Source organism: Brachyistius frenatus, unplaced genomic scaffold, assembly GCF_029030835.1.
Source record: "Brachyistius frenatus isolate BFR_SWC_R1_liver_20210118 unplaced genomic scaffold, ASM2903083v1 Contig_138, whole genome shotgun sequence".
Taxonomy (NCBI): Eukaryota; Metazoa; Chordata; class Actinopteri; family Embiotocidae; genus Brachyistius; species Brachyistius frenatus.
Genome location: NW_027210737.1, coordinates 298,823 through 312,500, shown reverse-complemented (window position 1 = coordinate 312,500; position 13,678 = coordinate 298,823). Strand labels below are relative to the sequence as shown.

The 13,678-nt window shown below is 43.2% G+C and overlaps 1 protein-coding gene across 1 annotated transcript in view; it reads left to right on the top strand.

Annotated features, from left to right (window-relative positions):
• The window catches only part of col28a1a (collagen, type XXVIII, alpha 1a), a 41,316-nt gene that overhangs the window by 18,763 nt on the left and 8,875 nt on the right, over positions 1-13,678 (top strand). The window contains exons 23-32 of the mRNA XM_069715131.1: positions 1,421-1,489; positions 1,696-1,764; positions 1,848-1,916; positions 2,118-2,186; positions 2,324-2,392; positions 9,371-9,439; positions 9,551-9,631; positions 10,985-11,020; positions 11,121-11,157; positions 11,476-12,030. Coding sequence (XP_069571232.1) covers positions 1,421-1,489; positions 1,696-1,764; positions 1,848-1,916; positions 2,118-2,186; positions 2,324-2,392; positions 9,371-9,439; positions 9,551-9,631; positions 10,985-11,020; positions 11,121-11,157; positions 11,476-12,030 — 1,123 coding nt within the window. The remainder of the gene's footprint in view (positions 1-1,420; positions 1,490-1,695; positions 1,765-1,847; positions 1,917-2,117; positions 2,187-2,323; positions 2,393-9,370; positions 9,440-9,550; positions 9,632-10,984; positions 11,021-11,120; positions 11,158-11,475; positions 12,031-13,678) is intronic.

The window sequence follows — 13,678 nt, the reverse complement described above, 5'->3', positions numbered from 1 at the left end:
AGAGCACTCTATGCTAGAACATTCTACTCATCAACTTCATTGCTGTGAAGGTGCCACTGAGAATGAATCCAACAAGACAGAAGATAAAAGCAGTTTATAAAGCTCTTTAGGAGGATGAAGTGACGACACTTCCAAAGGTCCATTGGATGCAGCAGGCTCACTTCCTGTCTCACCATGACCTCATATTACTGTCATCTTCTATGCAATGAGTGCTCACAATCAACCTTTCAGTTGGAGTTACTTTTACTTATGTGGATGTAAAATCATGTTCCTTCCCTCAGTGAGTGAAATGTGATGTTTGTGTGATCACTGTACAAAACAAGACACTTATTTAATTTGGTAGCTTCATTTCCAAAAGTTAGAAAAAGGTAAGCATGCTGGGAAATGGTCATTTGTTTGTCCAATGTCCTATCACAATAGTCATGAGGAGGGGGTGTCATGAGGAGGAGGTGTCATGAGGAGGAGGTGTCATGAGGAGGTGGTGTCATGAGGAAGTGGTGTCATGAGGAGGTGTCATGAGGAGGTGGTGCCATGAGGAGGAGGTGTCATGAGGAGGAGGTGTCATGAGGAGGAGGTGTCATGAGGCCCACGTTTAGCACGATTTGATTCAAACTATGTATAAAGGAAGTCTCTTATTTGACTTCACCAATGTAAGATGAGATTTATTATTACAACACATCACATTTTAATACGGTCTACCTAATTACTCAGAGAGAGAGGTGGAGAAGAGTGAGAGAGAGGTGAAGGAGGTGGAGAAGAGTGAGAGAGAGGGGTGAGGGACATAGAGGAGTAGAGAGAGAGTGTCCGCATATTCACTTAAGTCTCAAAGTCAAACTTTTGATCAATGTCACACTGTTAGCAGGATCATCAGAGAACCTTGTAGCAGGGTTTATCGTTAGGAATCACAACGTCCATGTTTTGTTCTGATAGCTGGTGAGTTTTTGGTGACGTATGACCACGAGGGAGACGTGGATGTATTGGAGCGGTTGTGACCCAAAAGAGATTAAAAGGGATGTCTTGTGGTTTTCGGCTGGCAGGATCTCCTATTTCAGGATCTCCTATTTCAGGATCTCCAAAGTGACGTGTTTTATACACCTAAAAGGATGTGGATATCACTATATGTCACTTGTGGCAGAAGGTATGAGTTTTTACGAGGTAAAATGGTGATAAAGAAGGCCCAGAGCAATTTCACAAAAGCTCATCATGACGTGGGGGTTAAGAATTGGGAAAGGTGCATCCAGGGTCAAATGAAATAACGGGTGAGGAGATGTGGGTCTGGCACTTTGTGAAGGATACTTCAAAGTGGGTTCGCTACAAACCTCTGACCATCAACATATTGACTACAAGAACCAGAATCATTTTTTTTTAAATACATTTCAATAAATGTAGTGACTTTGTTGCTCACTTGTCTAAATAACAGGGAGATCCTGGGCCTGTTGGACCAACTGGACCTATTGGAGAACCTGGAGTTGGAATCATTGGGCCCAAGGTACCATGAACACACATGACACACCAGTATATCAGACCTCAGTGCACTGTGTAATCAAGAAGGAAGTGCATGTCATTACACCATTTTCTTTTGTGAAAAGGGACTTTTCTGCTTCTTTTATAATGCAGAGTGTTAATTTATCTTACAATCAGTGTGCAATAGAACATGTTTCTGTATTCTGACTGCTCTCCGCCATCCTTCTTCAGGGAAATAAAGGAAATAGTGGACCAGTGGGGCCACCAGGGATGAAGGGAGATGGCCTGCCCGGACCACAGGTAGAGTAGTGGTAAGATTGAGGGTACAGTTGAATGGCCTTTGTATTCAGTTTGTAAATGAACATCCCTTCCTTCATTGTCAGGGTCTCCCTGGCTTACCAGGAGTACAAGGAGAGATGGGGCCTGAAGGGAAAGGACTACCTGGACCGAAGGTGAGTGTTATTTTAGGAATTCATGAGGTGGATAAAAGTCTTCAGACGGATGTTTGCTGTGGCTGATGGGACAGGTCATGCCATTCAACATACCAAAGGGAGAAAGGACAAAGACTTGACAACATGAAGAACCAAGAAGTAGACGGGTTTAATAAGATGCAAAGGAAATGAAAAGGTTTTTTTTCCTCTTTTATCTGTTAGGGTGACCGAGGCTTACCGGGCATCTCTGGGCCATCAGGTCCTCCTGGAATCGGACTTTATGGACTGAAGGTCAGTTTGTATGCATAGAGGATGAAGGAATTTCTGTTGTCTTCATAAACAATTTCCTCTGTATATCATAACTACATTATGCCGTCTACCTTGTAGCCATATACGCTGACAGTTGCTCTATGGGATTGTGTTTCCAGGGATCTACAGGGCAGCCTGGTCCACTCGGTCTGCCAGGGCCTCCAGGAGAGGGCATCCCAGGACCAAAGGTAGGCAAGAAAGACGCCTGGTAGTGCTGGTGTATCAACAGTCAAGACAATTGGATCTCAAATTTATACCAGCTGTATTATGTTATTTACCAAGGATGCCTTAGGTACTTCTGTTTGAGCTGATAGTGTTCCCTTGTCTTGAATTAAAAGGATGCGTGTTATCCCTTCTTGAGTCATTAGTTGTCTTGTGCTGTAACTTCAGATTAATCAATCTGTGTTGTTTCACTCCATGTATAGGCCTTTAAAGCTGTAAATTGTAAGACTTAAATACAATTTCTTTATAAATTCACTGTAGCGTCCAGCAGTCTGGCCTCAGTTCAGTGTTACGCTGAAATCTGCAACACATCAGTTGGTTCGGTTGGTTTGGTTCAGGGATGAGGAGGGAAGATAAGAATGAGGTCACAGAATCTGATGGGGGACAGGTTTCAGTGTAAAACCGCCTCCAAGAGTTTCTGCAGTTTGGCAAGAGAGAGATATGTGCCCCACTGTCTGGAAAAAAGTGATCTATGACCCCGAAACCCCGCCCTCTTTTTTGACTTCCTCCAGTCATGTACCCCGTTTGATCTTGGCAGGTGTACTTTGATGAATGATTTATGACATGCAATAAACTATTTAATTACCATGGGAAAGGAAGGAAGAAGGAAGGAAGGACCCTTTGATCTTAGCTGACCTTAGCCACCATACACGCTATCCCCCGATCACGTGACCCTGAGGTAGACTTGTAAATGAACCAATGAGAGTAAAGAGGTACGGTTTTGTAGGGGAGCTATTGGATTCATACGGTCAAACTGTAAGCATGACAACTGGTAACGAAAAAGTTAAGCAACCAAGTCTCTGAAACAAATCTTTTGTGAACAAAAATTTGATGATACATTGATCTTAGTGTTATTAAGGCCCGTAATAAACTAGATAATTACCCAGGGAAAGGAAGGATGGATTTAATGATCCATTGATCTTAGTCCGGTAACCTTTGATGACCCCAAGAAGAAAGGAAGGTATGACCCTTTGATCCTAGCTGGCCTTAGACCCCATACACGCTTCCCCTGATCACGTGGCCCAGAGGTAGAGTTTGTAAACGAACCAATGAGACTGGAGTGGAGTAGGTTGGCTTGGATGAATGGATTCGTACGGTCAAAATGAAGTCGTTGCTCTATGCACCGCCATGACAACAGATAACTACAAATGAAACCATCCAAGTCTCTGATTAACTCATCCATTGGCCCAGAATTAAACAATGTCCATGCAAGCACTGTTTATCAAACATTTAGGGTATTGTGTCAGACAGTCAGCCTTCAACCACAGAGCACACAGATCTTTGGAAGTCACCAAGTTAATGACAGCAGTCAAAGCACAAGTGGAACATACTGAGCTAGCAACTACAGTGCTATTCAATTGTCCAGCCTTTTTCCAGTTCAGCTTCACTGGACTCTCCATAAGTCTTCTGTCTCTAGCTTTTCTTATCTTACCTTGAAACCCTTCCCACAGAGATTTACACCTGAAACAGCAAACATTTCAACAGTTATTAGGTTTAAAATGTTCACTTCTGCACAGTTATACTTACTTTAAATGGACAGTAATGGATATTTGTCACTTTGTGTTATGACAACATTTTGTAACCGTAAACTGTAAGTAACACATTAAGTCACCACAAGCATGAGAGACATTAAGACATCAATTTTCTTCATTGCACACGTTATCTGAACATGTCACGATGCAGAGTACACTTCTGCATGCTGCCACAAATTGTGCTCTCTGTTTATGACAGTTGACGTAAAACAAAGAAGCCAAGTATAGTTCAGTATAGCCGATACCAATCAGTTAAATAAATGCTTTGATGACACTGATATCAATCTTGGAGATCAGCTCGGGATGTCAGTCACATCACTCAACCTCAGCCAACATGATACAGAGGACCAAAACAACTCCCTCATTTCCTGGTGTGAACTTCTTGAAAGCAGGGACCTGCTCTGTTTCATTAACTCCTTTTTGGTGTTTTGTGGGATTTGAATATTCATGTTTAACTGCTTCACAATCAGCTAGTTGCTACCAGTGCATCTGCAGCAGCTTCGATCTCACACTCAGTGATTTGCTACCCTCTGGTCACATAGCATAGGCAAATTTAAACAAGCTGTTTGAAGAAAAATGAAACACAATCTGTAATTTTAACTTGATTTAAAAATAAGATCCAATAAATACAAAATATTCCAGTACCTGGTGAGGCCTTCCCAATAGGTAGGTAGGTAGGTAGGTAGGTAGGTAGGTAGGTAGGTATTTACTTTATTAATCCCCGAGGGGAAATTTTTTCGCTACAGCAGCATACAGAAGCAATAAGATAATAATAGAAATAATAGAATAAAATACTAGAATATAATATAATAATAGAAAAAGCAATAAAATAGCAGTAAATAGCAGTAAGAAATATAAATATAAAATATAAAATGCACAGTTTATACAGTACATTATATATCTATATATATATTATATACAAACAACCAAGAACACAGTCAACATATATATATATATATATACATATATACGGTACAGTATATATCTATATATATTATATACAAACAAACCAAGAAACACAGTCAACAGTGTAGTCCCACTGTTCAAATGCTGAGCTGCTGCAGACCGTCTCGCACTCTCCCAGACCCATGAGCTGATCCCTATACCCGTCCACCTCCTTCCCCCCATCCCCGATCCCCACAGTGCTGTCCCCACAGGGGCTCCGCCGGTGGCTCATGTCCCCACAGGGGCTCCGCCGGTGGCTCATGTTCCCACAGGGGCTCCGCCGGTGGCTCATGTTCCCACAGGGCCTCCGCCGGTGGCTCATGTCCCCACAGGGCCTCCGCCGGTGGCTCATGTCCCCACAGGGCCTCCGCCGGTGGCTCATGTCCCCACAGGGCCTCCGCCGGTGGCTCATGTCCCCACAGGGGCTCCGCCGGTGGCTCATGTTCCCACAGGGCCTCCGCCGGTGGCTCATGTCCCCACAGGGCCTCCGCCGGTGGCTCATGTTCCCACAGGGGCTCCGCCGGTGGCTCATGTTCCCACAGGGCCTCCGCCGGTGGCTCATGTTCCCACAGGGGCTCCGCCGGTGGCTCATGTCCCCACAGGGCCTCCGCCGGTGGCTCATGTTCCCACAGGGGCTCCGCCGGTGGCTCATGTTCCCACAGGGCCTCCGCCGGTGGCTCATGTTCCCACAGGGCCTCCGCCGGTGGCTCATGTCCCCACAGGGCCTCCGCCGTTGGCTCATGTTCCCACAGGGGCTCCGCCGGTGGCTCATGTTCCCACAGGGCCTCCGCCGGTGGCTCATGTCCCCACAGGGCCTCCGCCGGTGGCTCATGTTCCCACAGGGGCTCCGCCGGTGGCTCATGTTCCCACAGGGCCTCCGCCGGTGGCTCATGTTCCCACAGGGGCTCCGCCGGTGGCTCATGTTCCCACAGGGGCTCCGCCGGTGGCTCATGTTCCCACAGGGCCTCCGCCGGTGGCTCATGTCCCCACAGGGCCTCCGCCGGTGGCTCATGTTCCCACAGGGGCTCCGCCGGTGGCTCATGTTCCCACAGGGCCTCCACCGGTGGCTCATGTTCCCACAGGGGCTCCGCCGGTGGCTCATGTTCCCACAGGGGCTCCGCCGGTGGCTCATGTTCCCACAGGGCCTCCGCCGGTGGCTCATGTCCCCACAGCTTAGTGTGATCACTTTTAGGACTATAGGTTTACACAGTTTAAAAAACACAAAACACATTTGTACTTTCCAGTCGCACACTCTCTCTCTCTCTCTCTCTCTCTCTCTCTCTCTCTCTCTCTCTCTCTCTCTCTCTCTCTCTCTCTCTCTCTCTCTCTCTCTCTCTCTCTCTCTCTCTCTCTCTCTCTCTCTCTCTCTCTCTCTCTCTCTCTCTCTCTCTCTCTCTCTCTCTCTCTCTCTCTCTCTCTCTCTCTCTCTCTCTCTCTCTCTCTCTCTCTCTCTCTCTCTCTCTCTCTCTCTCTCTCTCTCTCTCTCTCTCTCTCTCTCTCTCTCTCTCTCTCTCTCTCTCTCTCTCTCTCTCTCTCTCTCTCTCTCTCTCTCTCTCTCTCTCTCTCTCTCTCTCTCTCTCTCTCTCTCTCTCTCTCTCTCTCTCTCTCTCTCTCTCTCTCTCTCTCTGGATCATTGCCCTTTTGTAGACCAGTTTTTATTGCACAGAAAAAGATTGATAAATGTTATTAATACAACACAGCTAATAATCTATGTATCTTCCCCCAGATTATGTAGCTTTGTTTTAACAGCTTCCTGTTTACTTTTTACAGCACTGCACGTCTGCAATTTCATTTGAGTGTCAGAATTCTCGGTGTGTAATTGTGTTCAATGTATTCAAAAATTTCACCGAGCAATAAAAATAAAGTAGTAAATTACTGTGAAACTGGGGGCTGCTGTGAGACCAGGCATCCCCCTAGCAAAGCCTAGATGATAAACTAATATTCCTCCAGGTAGGGGCGGCACGGTGGTGCAGTGGTTAGCATTGTCACCTCACAGCAAAAAGGTTCAAATCCGGTCCTGGGCCTTTCTGTGCGGAGTTTGCATGTTCTCCCTGTGCTTGCGTGGGTTCTCTCCGGGTTCTCCGGCTTCCTCCCATCATCCAAAAACATGCACCTCAGGTCAGGTTACCTGGCGCCGCGGTCGTGGCAGCCTGCTGCAGCAGCTCCCCCCTGAGAGCCCCCCTGCTGTAGTGAAGACATTTCCCCTCAGGGATTAATAAAGTGAAATAAAAATAAATAAATAAATAAATAAAGCAGTATCACAGTGTGTAGTAATGCAGTTATTATCCAGATATTAGCATAATTGTGGTAACAATAGATGTTCCATAGGGCAAAAGCATTTTGACTACTAACGGCCTACTATTAATTTTGAAAGGTAATGAAATGTAATCTTCAAGCCTTTGGTGCAGATCCCTGTGAGAGAGGAACGCCCCTCAGCTTGATCAATATGTTCAGGCTGAGAAAGTTTCTTCATGAAATTCATTTCCTGATAAAGAAAGTTTAGAAATCAATTTGTGGTTATTGTTAATTTCACATAAAGTACATTGTGGTGTAGTCGCATGCTGCATATGCAGACATTTATAACCGTTGCCCAAAGGTATTCTTGAATACAAATTAATGGGTTGTTTAACTGGAATTTCCCCCAAAATCAAACAAACTGATTTTTGCATTTAGAGCTAGTGGTTTGCAGATATAGTTTGTATTCTTGACCTTGGAAAGAGTTTATTTACCCCCCAAAACAAAACCCAAGTTAGCTAAAGGTTTGCTTACTTGTTTTTCTATAAGCTTCCAAATGCATGTCATGGTCTTTGTCAGCAAACTGTAATGTACAAGCATGTATAAGTCATTCAAGGGTTTTTCCTTAACGTTTGCCTTTTTTTTCTACACTGTAGAAAAATACTGAAGACATTTAAAACTAATATAGATTTCCTCTGAAATCTACTTTTCAGCTGTATGGCTACACACTTACAGAAATAAGTAATGCTCACCACAAATACATTTAGAAATCCCTTCTACTGGTACTTTTAATACTTTGATATAGATTGAATTTGTATGGTATGTACTGCTTCCAAGAAATATAGCTGTAAGCACAGACTAAATTCAGACACTGAAAATGTCTCCTGACTTCTCCCTTCTACTTGATTTTATCTATCACCATACCATCCATATAAATGGAAACAGTAGAACCTCAAATAATGTTAGAAAGTAGCTTTTTGATCCCAACCATCTTTTGAGCTCGATCCAGTTGCATTTTATGCACAACACAATCAGACTTCTTTTGTCGGCTCGGCTCTACTCAAATATTGAAGCACTAAGGTTTAGATGATGAGGAGAGAGAAAGTTATTCAGGATATGAGAATCCAGAGTTCTGCTACAGGTACAGACCTGTACTGAGCCGCCCAAAGCAGGGTAAAAGAGCTAAGGACAATTATTTTACTTTTTATATCAGTGTTACTCACCTTCGACCATGAACATGAAATGGGAGGTCCTATTCATATTATATCTTTAGGATTTATTGATAATCAACGGCATTGAGAATTTTGTTTGCATTTGAAATTGTCCAAACAAGGTCGGTACGCCTGGTTTGTCTGCAAAATAAAAAGACCTGTGTTCTGTAGATAGATGACGAGCTCGTCATCTGAGCTTTTGTATCTGGTCTGACCGGTGTATCAACAAACAGCAAACTAAACACTGTCAGTAATGTTATACAGAGCTGTACTGTGTAAAGAAACTCAGCGATGAATTCATCAGCTGGTCCGGACCAATAGCAACACGCTCTCATGCGCATTTTGAATCACAGACACACAAAGGGAAAAAGACCAACAGCAATGGAAAAGAACTATGAAAATGTTTCATTTTTGCTGGTTCACCGCTGTGCAGTTGTGGCAGCTCACAGGGATGAGTCTCCGTATGACCGATGGTCAGAACACCGCTGACGTGATACTGTCAGGTGCCTTTAAGAGCCATCACTACACAGCAACCGTTAGCATTAACAGCTGTTTACTCACCAGACACTTAGCGAGTTCAGCTTCGAACTTTGTTCCTTTACTCTCCAACAGTTGTCTCTCCAGCGGAGGATGTTAGCTCTTGTTCTGCTTCTGGTTCACCAGGAGCTTCACTCATCGTTGTGTTTACACTTCCATTCATCGGAACTAGAAGTTCAAATACACTACTTTTTCTTCTGATGTTGGAATGAGGCAGACTTTACAGGGACTCACTGAACCATCTTGTGGTACAAAGTTGTATTATGACACATGGCAAGCTAATGCTTGCAGGTTAGCATGCTAACATCGGTAGATATCTCTGCAACAAATACTTTGACATCAATGACAAAACATCAACACGGCTATTTTTTACTCATACTGTGGATAGGTTTAATACATTTTTGAATTTTTTAAACTAAACATTGGGCAGATATGCTGATGACACCCTTGTTCCTTTTACCAATTCACCCATCTTTGCTACCAGGGAGAGCCTGGGTTTCAGGGACCCATTGGCCCTCGGGGGACATCAGGGGATGGTCTTCCTGGAGAGAAGGTACAAACAAGTCAGCTGATGTGAGGATGATTGTATGACCTGTTACATATTGTCTTCAATTACCAGTGCTCCAAATTTACTGTCGTAAAAAGTGCTTTCACACACATTTAGGGTGATCGAGGCATTCCTGGAGACAAGGGAAAGAAAGGAGACAAGGGAGACTATGGAGAACCTGGATCACCTGGATCAATGGTAATGTAGCATGTTCCACCCTGTATAACAATGTCATAAATACTGCTGAAGTAGTGTTAAAGTCAACATTGTAACGCCAACTTAGGTGGTTCAACTAAATGTACTTAAAGGTCTAAAAAGCACATTTATACTCAAATGCCTATACTCTTATGCCTAATGTTAGCTCCACATATCATCTATATACATGTCAAATTCGGTAGTTGTGTTCTTCCCAGGCTCGGCTGCAGTCAACCTGAATTAATGCTCGTTACACTGGATTGCAAAAGTCACAGTTCTCTCAAAACACTCCTGCAGCCAACGTACTACTGCACAGGTCGTCAATATATTCGGTCCCAAATGACACAAGAAGCTGTGGGGCAGACACCAACTTTAATGATGATGGTTCGCATCAAATTGTCAGTGACACAAATTTGGACATTTTTTTTTTTTTTTTTACACCTAAGTAGGTAAAAGCATATTATCGACTGTCTTAATGTAGGAAATGACTCATCATGTTGGTGAGCTCCAGAAGTGTCCTATTCGTGCAGTTACAGGAGTCCAGGCTGAAACTTATGAATGCGCACGGTAGCATAGATGTTCGTTGATGAATGTCATCTTATTAAAAGGTTTTGGCAAAAATACAATTATTATTAGTGGACTTTGGAAAGGATACAATGAAAAGCACATCCTGTTTATTAAACCTCACAACAGGAAAATGCCGCGATACGAGAGATGATTTTTAGATCTTAAAAATAATAAATCAAAGTGTGTGAATCACAAGATGTGGAGAATTCACATACATTTTTTTCCATTTAGTGTCAAAATATGGCAAATCAAGCTGCATTCATGCATAATCACACATCTCTTTATCTTAATATGTATCTATATGTTTTTTTTATTACTGATGCAAATTTAAAGTTTGCAATGAATGTCAGCTGATAACGAAATGGATCAGAGCATCCTTTACATGAGGTCACCATTAAGTTGTGTTAGAGAAATTACTCAGAGGCTGGATTCAAAATCAAACATATCAGACATTTATTCTTGCAAGAAGGAGCAAATACATGTACACTCAAAGAAAGATGTCCAGCATTGCTCAACGTCTCTCCTCCATAGGGCAGCTTTTATACTGTGTGACAAGGAGTTGACAGTCACCCCCACTCCCTTTAGATCTAAGTTCAGTTGTAGGTCACAAGATAAGGACATATGGACATCATCTAGTAGATGTCGTAAAAGACGTTGTAAATGAGACACTAGGAACTTCTCAAGCCACAGGCAAAGAAAATAAAACTCATCTTATTTTCTTTCCATCAAGTTATCTTGCCCAAACACGTTGTTATTATTCTACTTCCTGACCTGAGTTTAACCTTACAGGGGAGGTCTGGAGAAAAGGGGGGACCAGGGCTGACAGTGAGTAACTGACTGACAGAAATCCCACTAAACTGTATGTTTTAACGATGAAAACAAAGACCTTAATTTTTTTTGGCTGCTTTTGTTCTTTGATACACAGAGAGAAGAAGTCATCAGGATAATTAAGGAAATCTGTGGTATGTTTTATTGTTTTAAAGCAGTATAGTCTTCAATCATTTGTCATCTTTTTGTGTTGCTTATTTAGAGGCAAATGTTTCTGATAAATGAGAATTAGGTTGACATTTTTTTGAAACAACATAGATCATAGTCAGGACATCAACTTAAGCAGGAAGTGAAATGAAATATTGAAGTGTATTCAGTTCCATTAAATGACAATATAAGCTGCTCAGAGATGGTACTGGTTGCAAAGATTTTTTTTAACTCTTATTCTGGTTTTTGTACCCACTCATGTAGTTTTTTTAATGCCCAATTTATCTATTCCATTTGTTGCCCAGGCTGTGGTCTCAAGTGCAGTGACAGCCCTCTGGAGCTGGTGTTTGTGATTGACAGTTCAGAGAGTGTGGGTCCAGAAAACTTTGAGGTGGTGAAGGACTTCGTGAACGCTCTTATCGACCGGCTGACGGTGAGCCGAGAAGCGAGCCGGATAGGGGTGGTGCTGTACAGCCACGTGGACATGGTGGTGGTCAGCCTGCAGCAACAGTCCAGCCAGGAAGACGTTAAGGCCGTCATCAGGAAAATGCCGTACCTGGGCGAGGGCACCTTCACGGGCAGCGCCATCCATCGAGCCAACCAGCTGTTCCGGGCCGCTCGGCCCGGTGTGAGGAAAGTGGCGCTGGTTTTAACGGACGGTCAGGCTGACCCGCGTGATGTGATGCAGTTCGAAGAAACAGCCGCAGTGGCCCATGCAGAAGGAATTGAGATGTTTGTTATAGGAGTGGTGAACAAGACCGACCCTCTGTATGAAGACTTCCAGGCTGAGATGACGGTTATTGCCTCTGATCCTGATGAAGAGCATGTCTACCTCATTGATGACTTCAGGGCACTCCCCAGTAAGCAAAAACACAACGTTGGCATGTTGACACAACTATTAACAAACTGGTCTATACTCAACCGCTTTACTACAACATAATGTGAACCCTTGAAATTTTACTGATGCACTTTGCACCAAAACTCAATTTAAAATTGAAATGAAATTTGAGCTCACAGACATCACACTCAGCTGCTGGTGTTTATATTATTATGTCTGTCTTGTGTTACCATTATCTCTGCTCATCCAATCCAATGTTCTGGCTTCTCATCACCAGCTGCAGGGGATTAAGTTTGACTTTTCATGGTGGAGATTCACAATGATGTATAAAAGCACAAGCTATACAAAAATGACCTACTTATGCCCTGTTTCACACCTCTCACCTGAAAGCCTTGCGGCCGTTGCCATCACTGCTACTGCTGTTCATACGCCCCTGCAAAGCCCCTCCTCCCCCCAACACAAACCCTGGGGGCTCTAATTATAATTCATAACTTTCCACTCTTGGCCATGCTGAGCTGGGTGTTCCTTGTGGTGAGTGAGATTCACATTAATTCCCTCCACGTGACATGACTGTCATCTGACAGTTTGGCTCATAATGTTTCATCCACATTGTTCCTGTACTCTTGGAAAACTGTCTCTTCTCATGTTTCTTTAGCCTAACTGTCAGTATGTAGCAGGAAGAAGACAGACATGTAGGAACTATACAGAAACCCTGTAAAAAAAAAAAAAAGTAGTGAAAATGGGAAGAAACATGCTTATGGATAAAGGAACAATGTGTCTTTGTATTGTCAAACACAGACTGAGATACAAATTCTCACCCATTCCATTTGACAAACACACTAAGGGCCCTATTTCTGTAACCAGTGCAGGTTTAGCAGTGAAAGTGGCTGTTTTCTGCACTTTTTTGTAGATCAACGTGAACCCGGCTGCTCAGAGATGAGCAGAATGATGCAACAGGATGTAGAGATGTGCAGTGCAGTTTAGGTGTCAAATTTGTGCCTCCGCCAGCTCAAACCAGGTTTAAAGTGCAGTGTAGTCAGTGGAGGGCTATTTCATGGCATCAGTGGGCAGAGCGTGAACACATGAACAGACCTGTCTAAAATCCCACAGACTGGTTTGGTGGATGTTCTACATATTTAATCCTAATTACATAAATAATTACAATAACATTTTTTTTAATACAACCTACACATGAGTTGCAATTAAATTAAATATAAAGGGGTAACAATTTAAATCCTTTTGATCTACTCATCTGGTTCAGTAATCACAGAGTGATACTGAGTCATTTTATGCACAAAAGACAACTTTCACAAGGCAGCTTGGGCTTTTTAACTAATGATTGTAAAGTAAATCGGGCACACTGAGAGCTCCCGATGCAGTTTATTTATTAACACCACAACATCAGTGACGTTTGGAGAATGTTGATTTTTATCAGTGCTGTTAATAAAGTACATCAGAGACTAACCAAGATTATAATGGTGGTCCTGTCTGACATTCGTGGGGTTGTGCACCGTGAATTTGTCCCTCAGATCAGACTGTCAACAGTGAGTTGTACTGTGAGGTATTGAGACATCTGAGAGAAAACATTCGGGACAAAAGCCTCAACCTTAGGTTTTCAAACATTACAACACACTCGCATAGTTGAGTTTCTCATGACAGCGAAATGGGGA